The sequence below is a fragment of the Colius striatus genome, chromosome 7 (genome assembly GCF_028858725.1).
Source record: "Colius striatus isolate bColStr4 chromosome 7, bColStr4.1.hap1, whole genome shotgun sequence".
In the NCBI taxonomy this organism is placed as follows: domain Eukaryota; kingdom Metazoa; phylum Chordata; class Aves; order Coliiformes; family Coliidae; genus Colius; species Colius striatus.
In genome coordinates, this window is record NC_084765.1 from 23,760,259 (window position 1) to 23,774,488 (window position 14,230).

The 14,230-nt window shown below is 41.6% G+C and overlaps 1 protein-coding gene across 2 annotated transcripts in view; it reads right to left on the minus strand.

The window, feature by feature from the left end:
• Positions 1–539: 539 nt before the first annotated feature.
• Positions 540–14,230, minus strand: part of RFX7 (regulatory factor X7) — a 55,582-nt gene continuing 41,891 nt past the window's right edge. For both annotated transcript variants that reach the window (XM_061999525.1, XM_061999526.1), the window contains 5 exons: positions 13,890–14,010; positions 12,471–12,551; positions 11,610–11,817; positions 8,795–9,090; positions 540–7,853 (listed from right to left, as the gene is read on the minus strand). In XM_061999525.1, coding sequence (XP_061855509.1) covers positions 4,533–7,853; positions 8,795–9,090; positions 11,610–11,817; positions 12,471–12,551; positions 13,890–14,010 — 4,027 coding nt within the window. In that variant the 3' untranslated portion in view covers positions 540–4,532. The remainder of the gene's footprint in view (positions 7,854–8,794; positions 9,091–11,609; positions 11,818–12,470; positions 12,552–13,889; positions 14,011–14,230) is intronic.

A 14,230-nucleotide genomic window follows, 5' to 3' on the forward strand; every position in this document is an offset into this window, starting at 1 on the left:
CAACCCAAATAAAGGACTCCACAGATCTAAAGAGCCTATTTTCCCCTTTAAGGCAGCAAACCAACTCCACCATGATACCATTCTGTAAGAACACTGTGCCAGAACCTGCATCAGAACGAACACAGCACAGGGCAGCTGCACACAACAACTCTAACCACCATGTTCTGAAGTGGAGCCTCAGCCAAAATATCACTGTCACGTTCAACAGCAAATTTGACCTTTCAAGTCCAACTGTAAGCTGCAGCTGCTTTTATCCCCTAAAGGTATTAGTATCACCACACTTCAGAAATGGAATGTAAAGATTAAGTGAACAGTCTAACTTCTCTCAAGTGATTACTGTGAGAGCACAGACTGGTCAAGGCATCCCAGCTAGGAATACTCACCTTCATGCTCAGCTTGAGCTGTCTAACTGGGCTCAGCAACTGCAGCAGGTTGATACAGCTGGGCAGCCGTAACACGTCTTCACATGGACTAGAAAGCTCTGTATTTCAGATTATCCTTAACACACATTTTCCATTATGAGGAAAAAACTTTAGAAGTAATTTTAATATAAAATGGTTTTATTGTTTTTGAAAACATTTAAAAAACAATTTTTGAGCACTTTCAATAAAAAAAATAACTGAAATGCTACTGCAATATTCAACTACTGTAGTTTCAGCAGTACAACAGACAACAAAACACTGAGCAAGAAAGGAGAAACTGGATTTCCTGCACTAAATGAAAATGTGGAACAGGGATTTTTCTTTCTTTACGGTGCAGTAAATAAAGCACAGTATAGTACAAGACTATTATATGAACCTCAAATGCACTGCACAAGAAACGCTTTCCTTCTTTTCAGTTCAGAAGTCAGTGCTTATTGCAATTATTTGCAAATTATTTACTTCATGAATTCTTATCATGATAAAATGATGCAAAAAGGTTTTTCAACACCAGAACAATAAAAAATAATCCAAGAAAGGAACATATTCAACAATAACTAAGCTGAATTAGTTAACATAAAAAAGTAAGTAACTTGTGAATAACTATGCTCACCTGGTTAACACTCAACCAGTTTCAATACAGCAAAAGAATAAAAAAAAATAAAAGTGGTTACAGGAATATATCTAGTACTGTACAAGATTAAGTCATCAACACTCATGCACGTTTTGTGATCATGTATTAACATGGTGAAGCAAACTAAACTTAATTTTTCCTGCTGTAATATTCTCATGTAAGAGAATAAGAAATAGAAATATCTCATTGAGATCAATGCACATTGCTACATAAGACAATTTCACCTGTCACTTTTAATGACATTTTGCCTTTTAATAATGAAACACATTAAAAAGGGGTTTTTTTTCTGTTTTGCCTTTTTTTTTAAATCTGTGGGCCGTATTTGCTGCATTTATCCTAAGGAATGTGCCTGCCACAGGTTCAACAGAATTTTAGTGCAATATATGAACCCAGAAAGTTTGCTGGACTAACCAACCACCCAAATTTAAAGTGTTTGCTGCAATACTGTACACAGGGTACAAATTCACTAGTTGATATACTTTAGCAAAAATTGCTATCAAAATAATTTATCATGTTATTAGGAAGCCAGTAATGTAAACAAGGGGTCAGAACTGTCTCAAATTTTTCGTTTTGGAGTATCTGACACGGACAGGCTTCCATTTGTTAGAATCACAGAGTTCTCCTTTGGGTATTGCATACTTTGGTGTGCAGTAGTGCTCTGTCTCAATGTATAGTAAAGAACTAACTAGCACTAAGTACAGGGACCTAACATTATTAATTAAACATCAACATACAAACACCTCTAAAATAACACATACCAATGTATAAAGCTGTGCCTGTGCCTTGGATTTTATATGAAACAATCCTTATGGAATTTAATACTTCTTAAATACTTTCCCATATTTGCTTTAAGTCCACTGATTATAGAATATTTCTGCTAATTAAGTCACATGTTAGGCCCAATGTAATGCTCGTATTTAAAACATCATCTTACACACACTTTTAAAAACCTTTGGTGATGGCTGCATAATTTAGAATGGATCAGCTTTGAATCTACTCTTGCTTTTCTGAGAAATATTCTTAAAAAAATTAGTGGAGTTAGTCAAAACCTTATTTCCCCCAAGCCCATCTGAGTCTTGGTGTTGGCGACGTGGGGGTGAGTCCTGCGCAACAAGCCAACACACAGGCACTGTGCAGCACGCCAGTGGCCTCTCTCCACGGTGGCCACCCTCATCACTTTCCATCCAAAGGCAGGTTTTACCTGTTCACAGTAGTGCTGGCACTTCACACAGGGTCAGTGAAAAAACCAAATCCAACAAAAAAAGAGGTGTTGAGTGTCTCCAGGGCCCAGTGAAGTCAGCAAAGTAAAAGGACGTTCAGCACATCTCTGGCAGAAGACCGTAAGCAGGTATAGAACCCAAGACTGCCTCCAGCAACTTTAGCCTCCAAGAAAAGTAGTTCAAGACTTACAGTAGGCAAGATAAGAAGCAGAAGGCTACCATTCAGTTTTCAGTCTCCACCCTATTTCCTTAACAAAACTAAAGGGTCATTTGGTCTTAAATGAAGCAAACCACAGTATCACACGTCCATGTGCTTTGTGGAAACAAACTCTACAGGCTCATTCCTGACAAGGTGGCAAAATTCCTGATGCGAGCACAGTGAAATCAGGCCCCTGTAAGGTGCTATAGTTTGGCACAACTATTTGTCCCTGCAGAAGAGGCTATGGACTGGAGATGTATTGGGGCAAGAGGAGCCACAGCACATCAGCACCTCAAGAGCTAATGCTGCAGCACAAGTTCAATCAGTACTGCCAAAAAAACATATGGACCTGTACTGGGATCTCAAGTCATTAGCAACAGCCGAAGGAACATAAGACCACAGAGACATTTAAACAAAAAACCCACTAATCACTTCCCAAATCCAAGCATCTTCCTCTTAAGTAAATCTAGGGAGGCTGATTGTGCCTCTCCCTTCATAAATCCATGACTGCTCAAAGAAGTAATGCATGAAAGAAGAATGGTTTCTGCTCCGTTTTCTGTTTTTTAAGTGTCAGTTTGCAGGGTAAATGATCAATTTTATACTAGGTGTAAGGGATGGTATTGTAGCATCCTCAGTGCACCACTGCTTTTGCAAAAGCTTGCTTCTGCAAGCTTTCTTCCTCCTATTAGTATCACGGCCATGGCTGCCTCCTTCTTTTGACCATTAGAGAGATCCATGTCATGCTGATAAAAATGAAAGGTCCTTTTTGGTTTAAGTGGACTAGTGAGGCAGAAGTCTAAATCTCATTTTCCAGAGGGCCATCTAAGGACTTCCAAAACACAATGAGATTCACTAGTCCTGTCAAATCACTTCTGAAAAAGGAATTCAGTCTTCTGAACCATTAAGTACTTTTAAAAGAAGAAGTTTTAGTAAAAGAAAGATCACATGTCTTACTGTGTATCTGTAAAGTGCCTGGCAGTATTATGGCTCTATATGAAGTATTTTTAGATCAACCACATTTTCTAATATTTTAATCATCTTTTGTGTAAGAAAGAGAATGAGCAAGAAAGACAGAAAGGCTCAGCCTACTGAAATACAGTGAAGAGAACATCCTCCTACACTCCACTAAGTTAGGAAAGAGCAAACTTAAAAACTGAATCTTTAAAAATGAGTGAGTTCAGGCAGCTCTTTTGTTTTAAAAAAAAAAGAGGGAAAACGCCACGTTCCTCCTCTAGCATTGATAAATAATTAAACACTACCAACACTTTAAAACAGGGTGTTATGCCTAGGTCAAATCTCAGTGCTCAACATCTTTCCATAACAATTTTACCTAATATAAAAACACTGACGTGAGAACTCAAGTATCAAGTATGTCATGAATATTAATGGCTAAAATAACTACATAGATTTTTTTTTGTCTAAAATAAAAAAATTAGTGCATTTTTTTTTCCTTGATCATTCCTGCTAGTTTTTCCTACCTCTGCCTTTTACTAATGTCAATGGCATCAGAGCCACAGAGATTTCCCACAGCACAGCTCACCTCTGCACAGTGCTTGAGACAGCTGCACAACCATCAGGCATAGTCACCTGGATCTCTTGGGCCCACTCCTCACCTGTCTGCAGGGAGCCTGCACTTCAGCCCTGAACAATGAAGATAAGGAAGCATCACCTACCAAAAAGTAACAGGCAGTACAAGGTATGGAAAGCCTACAAATGAGCTTGACTTAAAACCCTCCCACAGCCTCAACCACAGCTGTCATTGTTGGCTGGCTACTGACCACCACTTTATTGGCTACGATAAGAAACCTTGAATGGGAAATGCTATAAAACTCCAATTTTAATACCGGCTCTTTGATAGCCCATCACCTTCAGAGATTGTTTAGAATTGGTAAGACTGCCTTTTTCCTGCTGAACAATGAGCAACAGGTACAGCAAACTTTTTTTTTTAAATGCCACAATACATAGCAAGTGTTTCTGCTGCAGGAGGCACTTCCATTAAGACAAATACAATACGTCTGTCTTTTAGATACAGTGTGCTACATACATTTTATAAAACAAGATTAACCCAACATTTCAACAGCAGGATGATCCTTACTCTCCATCCACTCAAAACCTGATGCAGTCATTGAGTTAATGGATTCATTGCAGATTTGTTGAAACAAGGGGTCATTTTTTAATTCCTCCAGTGTAGCATCATCGTCTTGTCCCTGCTGACGACCTGGATCAAACAGTAGATTTGTGTCTAAAGTGTTCAGATCGTTAATGCTGCCTGAGAGCTCGGAAGACAACCTGATGTCGCTGGGAAAGACAGATGCAACGTTATTGAGATCTGATGCCACCTGATTCACCAGCTGCTGGTTTGTTGGCAGACTGTCCTCCCCTAAAATGTCTTTTACAGTGCTGCTAAAATCTAATTGCTGCTCTCTGATGTCTGATTGTGCTTGGTTATCTCCAGAAGAAAAACTGATCTGATCGGTGCTGCTGTTTTTCGTGAGGTAATTTGGTGTCTGGAATTCATAAACTGAAGTGCTGGAATTGATCATATTTTGCGGGTTGGCACTAGGAAAAGCGGCAGATGTCTCTAAAATCTGAGTGAGATTCATCCTGGCTGTGTAATTCGAGGGCATGTTGTTCATTCCCAAACCTCTCACCGCATCATCGCTATCAGAATCGAGTTTGTTTAACAACACATTGGTTATTTTTTTAGTGTTTGTCTGTTTCTGAAGAGACGGGAAGGCCGTCTGCATCATCACAGTCAACGGGACCGACTGGCTTCTTTGCGCTATATTATTGGCACTGGTGTCTGCGTGGATATTAGCAAATACATTGTGAACTTCAGGAGCCACTGGACTTCCAAAAGGTGTCAGGTTAGAGCGTGGTATATTTGAGACAGGGTAAACAGTGCTTCCGCTGAGATTCCGCTGGCGATGGACAGCAGGGCTCACGCTCCGGCATCTCAGGCTGTTGTTGAGAGAGGAACCGGTTCCTTTGCTGTCCAAAGGAGCAGGAACAGCGAAGCCCTCTTGCTTGGTGGCGGTGCTGCTGCTGGCAGGGGCTGTCTGGTGCTGCACAGGGGAAACCGGAGTCACACGGCCGAAGTGCGGGTCATGGTGGCGGGGCTGAGACTGGTAGGACTGGCCGGGAACGGCGAAAGCATGCGGTTTCCTGAAGCGGTCCTCCACCAGCTCCTGGTAGCTTGTAAGGATGCCGTGGCTCGCCACCGACGAATTGCCAACGCCACCGTAGCCATTGTTCATCCACTCGAGCTTGGTTTTGTCAGGATGGGTGGCCATGGGCCGCTGCATTGGCTTCACAGGGCTACTTGATATGATGCTGGCATCGTGGTAAGCCATACTGGAGCTGATGGGAGTAAAGGCAAAGGGGTTTCGGCATTCCACGGGGCTGGGGGGGACACTGCTGCTGCAGTTGGAATGCGGCGTGCCGATGGGTGTGTGCCGGCTGCTGCCGAGGGCGCTGTCTACAGGAGTCGTCTGAGCCAGCCTTGAACAGGGGCTCTCTCGGGACATGTTCTGAGATCCAGCGATCATTTCGGAGGTGGGTGTTGGAGTCGGGGTGGGGGTGGGAGTTGGAGTGGGGGTGGGGGTGGGAGTGTGGATCGGAGTGCTGTTGTTATGGATTGAATGGTAAAAGTGCGTGCTGCTTGGGTGAGACGACACGGTAGCTCCTTGAGCTGCAGTCTGACTCTGAAGGGCCATTCCTAGGCAACCACCGTAAGGATGGGAATTATTCATGGACATTTGCTCCTCCATGAGGACCAGCTCCTCCACAATGCTGTCCTGGGTAAGGTCATCATCAAAAGAGAAGAAGTTTTCATTTGACTGAGGGACTGCATGTTCAAACTCTTTCAGCTCAGACTGCAGAGGTAACTGATTTGAAGACTGTGCTTGTATTTGATCCAGGGAGGAGTCCTGGATCTGGGTCTGTAGCTGCTGGCCATATACATCCTGCTGGAGACCTTCACAGTGCACCGGCTCCCACGTCGACTCCTGCAAGTCACTAGAGCCAGAGTGCCCTGTGAGAGTCATAACACCGAGATCTTGCTGCTGCTCACAATTCACAGATACAAAGTCGGAAGTTTTGCTGATATGGTGCCACATATTTGGGTTAAAGCTGCCATCAGGTTTTGCATCATTTTCTATGACAAACATGTTCCCTTCCAATTTCACTTTTATATCTGGAGATGGTGCTGATTCAAGCTGCTGGTCCAAAGCAGGATCACCGGTGTTTAAATCAGCACCCAAAGGAAGGTCTGTTGCTAAGGCTGCTGCAGCTGTAGAAGGTGCAGGGACTTTCACAGGTACCTTGCTGGGAGCTTGAGCGAGGGTTGCTGCATTGTCACTGTTAGCTAAGGATCCAACCTTCAGAGACTTCTTAACACCGTTTGCTTTTTGACCCTCCACAGCATTACCAGCAGAAGGCTGCTCCACCAGTGGCTTCTTTACAGGTGGTATCTGGGAATCCTCAAGTGTAGAAGGTTGTCGCTTTCTTGGACTTTTAGTGCATGTTTTGTCTTTCATCATAGATTCGCCAGTAGGAGGTGAATCGATGCTGGTGCTGGACAAGTTTTGACTGGCAATTGAGAGCTTCAGAGTGCTTTGATTATTGCCTGCTGAAGAAACTGGTATGATCTCATTAGGCTGTGTTTTATATTTGGTCCCTGCTTCTTCAGCACCCTGATCACAGCCCTTAACTGGTTTTGTCTCCACAACATCATCAGCTGAAATCTTCAAGGTTGCAACCTCAAAATTAATTAGTTGAGTGGAAGGCAGGTCAGGGGTTGCCTTTATGGATTTGGACATGTCAGAGCTCTCCTGGCCCTGTACTGAGTTCTCATCCAGCAACGTTTCTGGTTCTATTTTTATCTTGACTGTGGGCGCAGCTGCAGCAGTGCTAGCCTTGGATCCTGGAGACTGGAGTGAAACAACAGATCCGTTTTTGATCTGTGGACCAGTCTTCCCTTCTTCCCCTGCTCCTGCACTACTGCTAACTGAAGGTGTCTGTTTGACAGGCACACTACTGCTGCTTGGGGCAAGAGATATTGCTGTCATTTTTACCACATTTAAGGAATTCACATGTGGAGCTGGCACAACAGTCTTGATTGGGCTACTGGTAAAGAGCACCGTGGTGGGAGAGCGGATGGTGAGAGCACTGGTATTTGCTGGCTTCGGTAAGATCTGCGGGTAGCGATGCCGGGCAGAGCGGTCACCAACTGGGCTGGCGGGCACATTCTGGGGAGTCTTTGGTGACTGCTTGACTGATTGCATGTGCTGAGTGACCACCTGAACATTGAGTGGCAGGACCTTGCTATCAGATGATCCCATAGGACTTGGAGACGTCACCAGCTGCCTGGTCCTTGACACCTGTAGGGAGAGAAAAACAAAAGGTTCTGTGATGAAGCAATGAAGTCTCCAAAGCCCACAGACCATCTCATCCCCAAGTGCTTCCAAAGTGAAGGATGACACAGCTCAATACACCAAAGCCGGTGAACGTTAAGCTTGAAACAGAACAAGCTCTTTGATTATACACAAGACAATTTCTTTTTGTCAGCCTAAGGATTGGTAGACAGATATGTGGTCTCAATTTTAAAGGCACACTGGTCGACACACTAGTCCGTTCTACTGCTAATGAAAGGGTCATTCTCATACAATCCTTCACCACATGGAACAAAAAGACAGACAAACAAAGGTTAAGGAAGAGAGTATGTGTTGAAAACACTGCTCATTGTTAAGGTTTCAAAAGCGAGGTAAAACCAAATCCACTACTAGTGAGAAAAATTGCCTTACCTATTGATATCAACAACACAGCTAACATCTTAAAACCAAACAACTTTCCACTAACCCAGTTTTGTATGGCTGAAAGACACAGATGTTTCATACCACAGGCATTCATGCAAAAATAAAATTACTGTTGTCACTACATGAGCCAGGCCTATGAAAAGGAACTGAGATTCTGTATTATGGACTCAGTGACCCACAAGACTGGTGTCAGCTCTCTTGTCTGGTTAAACTTCCATCTCAAGGGCAATTATTCCCATATATAACCTTAACTATTGCTAATTGAAATCCTGGTGTCAACTTCAGAGATTCGCTCGGCCTATGTTATGTGATCCTAATTCTGCTGCCTCTATAATGATCCTGTTACTCGTGCTGTAACACTGTCATTGGGACAGAAAAGCATCAAGAGACCTCAGCCTTTGAATAGAAACTGGTTTTTTTATCCCATTGACACCACTGCTTAGTCACTGGCAATTTACAATCCTTTCATAAGATGGTTTCTCTAGAGAATTGCTGGAGAATGTTACCGGTATCGGACTGGGGACAGCTGCCACAACGATGCCAATAGGTGGAGGGGACAGGATTGCAGGACTTCCATTAGATATACTGGTCACACCGTTGGTTGCTGTGCCTTCTGTTTTCTTTGCTGGAGACTCTCCTGGCAAAGGAGACTGCAGTTTCTGTTCTTGCTGCTTCTTCTGGATCTTACGCTGCAGCTGCTGCTTGGCATCAACAGGAGATGGCAGAGTTTTCACTTGTGGTTGAAAGGAATTACTTTCCGCAGTAGGTATAAAAGCTGAGGGTTGGGGGATCCCTTTTATTCCTGAATATAAAAGAAGAATGAATTAGTGCCACACATACCCCATCTGCTGTAGTATCACTTCTGTATCTAACCACACAGAATACCTGTCAGGCATCTCCATAACCACCCTAGGAACACCTCCTCTCTGAGGTGCTGCCATCCACTCCATGCTCTAGCCTGTTTAGGGTTTCATTTTATTTCCACATTTGTAGCAAACTTTCCATTAAACAAGCTGTGTGTTAGCTGCTAAAATACTGTGTACCAACATCCTGTTTCTAGTAATCTCACATTGCAACTTTTTCGTCAGCAAAATCCCTCCCAAAATGCATTTCACTGAACAGACAGTAGAGGGCAGCGAATTTGTTTAGATGAACCTTTAAAATCCATCATCTATTGTGTTTTGTTCTGTCGTCAATGTCTAAAGGCAGCTTTAAAAATGAAAAATCTTTCCAGAAAGCTGTGGGTCTGTGTCAGAGAAGCAGCTCTGAGCAGATGACACTGTCTAATAGCCAAGGTCTCAAGTGCAATGCTTCTGGTACCATAATGGACCACAACCTGTGTGTAATCAGGGATAATGGTGAAACAAGAGCAAGCAGATAAGCGTCCAGGGAACAAAGAGAAAAGAAGTAGAAAAAACTAGAAATTTGAAAGGGAGAACATGTTTTTCTGGAGACAATGTCCTTGCTGATCACAGGCAAGCTAGTGGTGCTTCCACAGAGAACAAGAGAATTAGTCTCATCTTGGCAGCTGATGCCAGTTTCCCTTAAAAAATCATATCACATTTATGATCTTCTACTTATTAACATTCAAGAGGATTAGTATGCTATTTCAGTGACCAACTAACTCTGTTGAACTGTCCCTCTAAAATGCTTTAAAATAATTTCATTTACACTTTTCAGGTTTCACAGTTTTCTAAAATAACTCCTAATGAGTTAAACACCATTGTAGGGCGAATATATGGTTTCAGACACCCAATACACCCTTAGGAACTGTGTTCTTGGAGCCCATCCTCTCAGCAGCAGTCTGAATATACCATGAGAGCTTGAACATCACAACATGTCTCCACTTCTACAATTCCTTCTTCACAGAGCAGTGAAATGCCCAAATATGTTGCAATTACTGGAAAACAGTTCATCAAAGTGGGCTGAATACCAAAGACAAGTAACAATTATAAGAATAAAATGCAACAAATTTTTCTTTGAGGGTAAAAGTTTGCTCTTTCCCCAGTTAATGCACAGAGACACTGTAGTTCCATGTGACAAAGAGGAATGGGAATACTTTATTTGCCATTCGAGGAAAAACCTCTCCTGAGATGACTATCCAAGCCACAGAGGTGTGCACTTTTCCTTGAAAGAAGCCATCCTCTCTTGAAGGAAGTAAGAGGGAAAAGATATACAAGTTGAAGAACTGTACATACACCTAGTGTTCCTTCTAGCAGCACACCAAGCAGAACCAATGAATCAAAGCAACACTGCAATAAAGGAAAGAGCTAAAAGGAGAAAGACCATAATCCAGAAAGATAATCACCCCAACCTACAGCCCTGACCATTTGAAATTGCCTGTCTCATGAGATTTGCCTTGATACAGACACATTTTGCTTGACAAGTCTGGGCAGAAATTCTCAGAGGGAGGTCTGAGGGTCATGTTGTGCACCTGTACTTCCCAACTCATCCTTCATTTCTAGAATTTGGTTCATCCAGAGCCACAAAAACCCCACATTTAAAATGATTGACTGATTTTGAGCATGAAGAGCAAAACAAAGTGCACAAAAGTCAATGTATTAAAAAATTGCATCAAATGTAAGCTTTCCCAGAGACTGAATAGAACAGGAATGCATCTGATCCAGCAAAACAAAGCAACTCTTCTCTTTACCTCGATCCTTAACAAAGATTTGAAATCGAGTGCTGGAATCTCAGTCACACACCTGCCCACAGAGAAGGCTCTCCTATCCTTCAAGCCCATATTTCTAACATGATCAATAACAGTAGCTGACCTGCCTTGTACTACCTGCCACTGATCAAACACCTCAGGAAAATCTGCATCTGATGGATCAGAAATGCTTGTAAGAAAATTTGTTCTCGAGTGAAAATTAAGACAGATAATTGTTTCCAAATCGGGGCAAGTTATCAGACAGAAACACAGCTACACCAGCAGTTGTCTACAATCCAGCACTGTACCCACACCAGGCTCCTGATACAGCTAAATGCATAAATTCAGCCCAATTACTCATATGCACTTAGAAGTGCACTTAGAAGACCACTTAGAAGTGCACTTAGAAGTGCTTTAGAAGACCAGGGTCCAAACTGGAGGAATGTGAGAATCACAAAATAAAGAGACTTCTGCTTATTTTCAGTCTCTCTACCCAGACTACCAACAAAAGTAATTTGCAGCAATGTGGACTAAAGTTACGTAAATGCACGCTCAATGCTTAGAGTCAGTGTTTCAAGCTTGCCCTAATGAGAAGCACCTCCTCAAACAAGGGTGTTACTATTCTTGTAAATAAGATTCTCTGTTTCATCAAGTCAGTGTTATCTCCTTACCTGCTGGTGCCCCTGCCATTACTGTTAAAGCTGCCATTGACTTGGTACCAATATAGTGACTTTTTACAAGGAAACGAGCCAATTCCAATACTGTGTCAAAAGGCTGGCTCAGCACTTTCTGGGCCCATTCACAAACAAGCCGGCAGGCTGCAGAGATGACTTCCTCATCAGCACTTTGCAGCTGCCCAGACGGCTCTGCTCCATCCAACTAGAACAAACCAACAAAGGAGGAAAGGTTACTTTAATTATTAAGGGTCATTAAGGCATGAAAACAAAAACAGGGAGCAAATGATGATGAGAAATGCAAAAAAAATTGAGTATGTTCACAGTATTTATTGAAACTGGGAGAATGAGATGATAATGTTTATATAATTCAAAATTAAATGTCTTAACTATCTACTGGCTGTTTCCAAAGGCATTATATGGAGCTGACATTTCTGGAAGAAAATTGCAGAGAGAATCCTAGTATCTGGACCACCAGCAACTGATGCTCCCTGCATCCAGACTCTTATTAACAGCCACTGTTACCCATTAACTGCTTCTTTCACTGGTGTTCTGCTTCCCTAGTATTGGCTTGGGTTTTTTAAAAAACATATAGTAAAACCAAAACACAATTAGAATTAAAAAGATACAGTTCGTGGGTGGCAACACTGAAAATTTGCTTCACCTCCTCACTTAGTTTCTTTTTAATAGCACTGCAGTTCATTCTGAACTTTACAGAATATCAAACAATTCAGAATGTTAAGTATTGTAAGGAAGTATCTTAAAAAATACACAGCACTTCATTTTGAAAATTACAGACAGCAACCCAACATAATAAATGTTAATTTGCAGAAATAAATAAACAAGTGTATATCATACCCCATCTCCAGTTTTATGAAAGTCAAGGTTGGGCAGTGTTGGCATATGCACAAAAGCCTTCTTCCTCAGTCCACTGTAGCAATATGTGCACAAGAATTAAGGTCTAAATCGTCTCTGCTTGTTAGTTGGGAGGATAAGAAGGAAGAGCTGTAATTCTTACGATATCTCTCATAAGCTTTATAAGCAAACTCAACAACAGATCTAATAATTATTGTCATGAACGTTGTCTCATGCCTAGTCAGAATCAAGAGCCTATAAATGTCTGTGTTCTTGGGCAGGTCATTGGGCTTCTCCATCTGTGCAGAGGAGGAAGTGCTGCTGGGTGTGATGAATGTCCTTTGATAACTTAGAAGAACCACTAAACCATGCCACGTTCTTCCAATTAGCTCCTCAATATTTAAATCGTTAACATAAATTTCGACTAAACTCCCTTCCTAAACCAGGCCTAAAGTGAGATGGAGAATCCATTTCCAAAAGTTAATCACTATTAAAAAATGTGTTCCCCAATTTAGGTTTTACTTTATTACAAGTTGTTCTTCTTACTTTATAATGAGGTTTTTCTTTTTAGTTTAGTTTTGCTAAATTTCCTGATATTTCTTTGTCCTAAGAGACTTGCACAAATGGAAGAATTTCCTCATGACAAGTGCCTGCTGAGGACATTTCTTCTTAAGATTTCACATAACTTTTCTGTCCCGGTCCCCACTCATGATAATTCTGCCTCTGCAAAAACATGGACATAAATACCCAGATTTGCTCCTAAACTGATCTCCATCAAATCAGTACACAAAAGCATACTCCCTCCATTACTCTTACTCACTTGTTTATATGTCTAAAAATCAAATCAGCCTTCTCTCCTCTCCACATTGTTACACAAATCCTTTTCAGGATCATTAATTTTTCACACTCTGTAATTATGTCTGTTTTTCTCTTAGACCATGGAGTTTTGTATTTGCTTGCATTAACCTGGATGGAGCATAATTACAGCAAAATAAATGTGAGGTATCAAGATAAGTGTGATATAAGGTCACCTTTAAATAATTTTGAATTAGAAACTAAAGAAACAGAACTGAAAGAGATTCCCTGGATCAAACTAAAATGACACCATAAGATTTCTTCATTAAAATTCCTACTACCAAGCTTTGGACTCCACTGCTAGATAATCCAACGCTGTACTTTATTAAACAATTTAACCAACAGGTAACTTCTCCATTCACTACATGGAAGGGTTTTTTTCCCTCTACGGAAGACAAATAATTCCGGGCTGCTCACTAGTATTTCATTCTCTTGGTAAATGCACACTTCAAGTGAGACCTTGGCAAAGGGTTATTTAACATTACTTCTACATTTAGCTGGTAGTTAAGCCATAACAGATGTTCTCCAGACAAGTGCTGAAGTTACCGAGAAGCATTCTAGGAAAGGATATTTTGATTTGCCTCTTGTGCCTAGACGACGGGCCTTCATATTTGGAAAGACATTTTTCATGATCTTTCCAAAGTCAGCAGCACTTAATGGGTGGTAGCCAAGATTGTCACAATAGCTCCTGCAACAAAGAGAAAGAAAGCGTGAATGGAATCAAAGTTAATACAAGAGGCCAGCCCGCATGCTAGACTCCATCAAAGGTTTTCAAAAGAAAACACTTATACCCATCCATATTTAGAACCACATTTAACATTAATGAAGCTATCCACAACGAATTGAGCGCATTAAAAATGTATAAACAGAGCTATTAATATCATAGTTCTTGCCTTGTTCTCTACTGA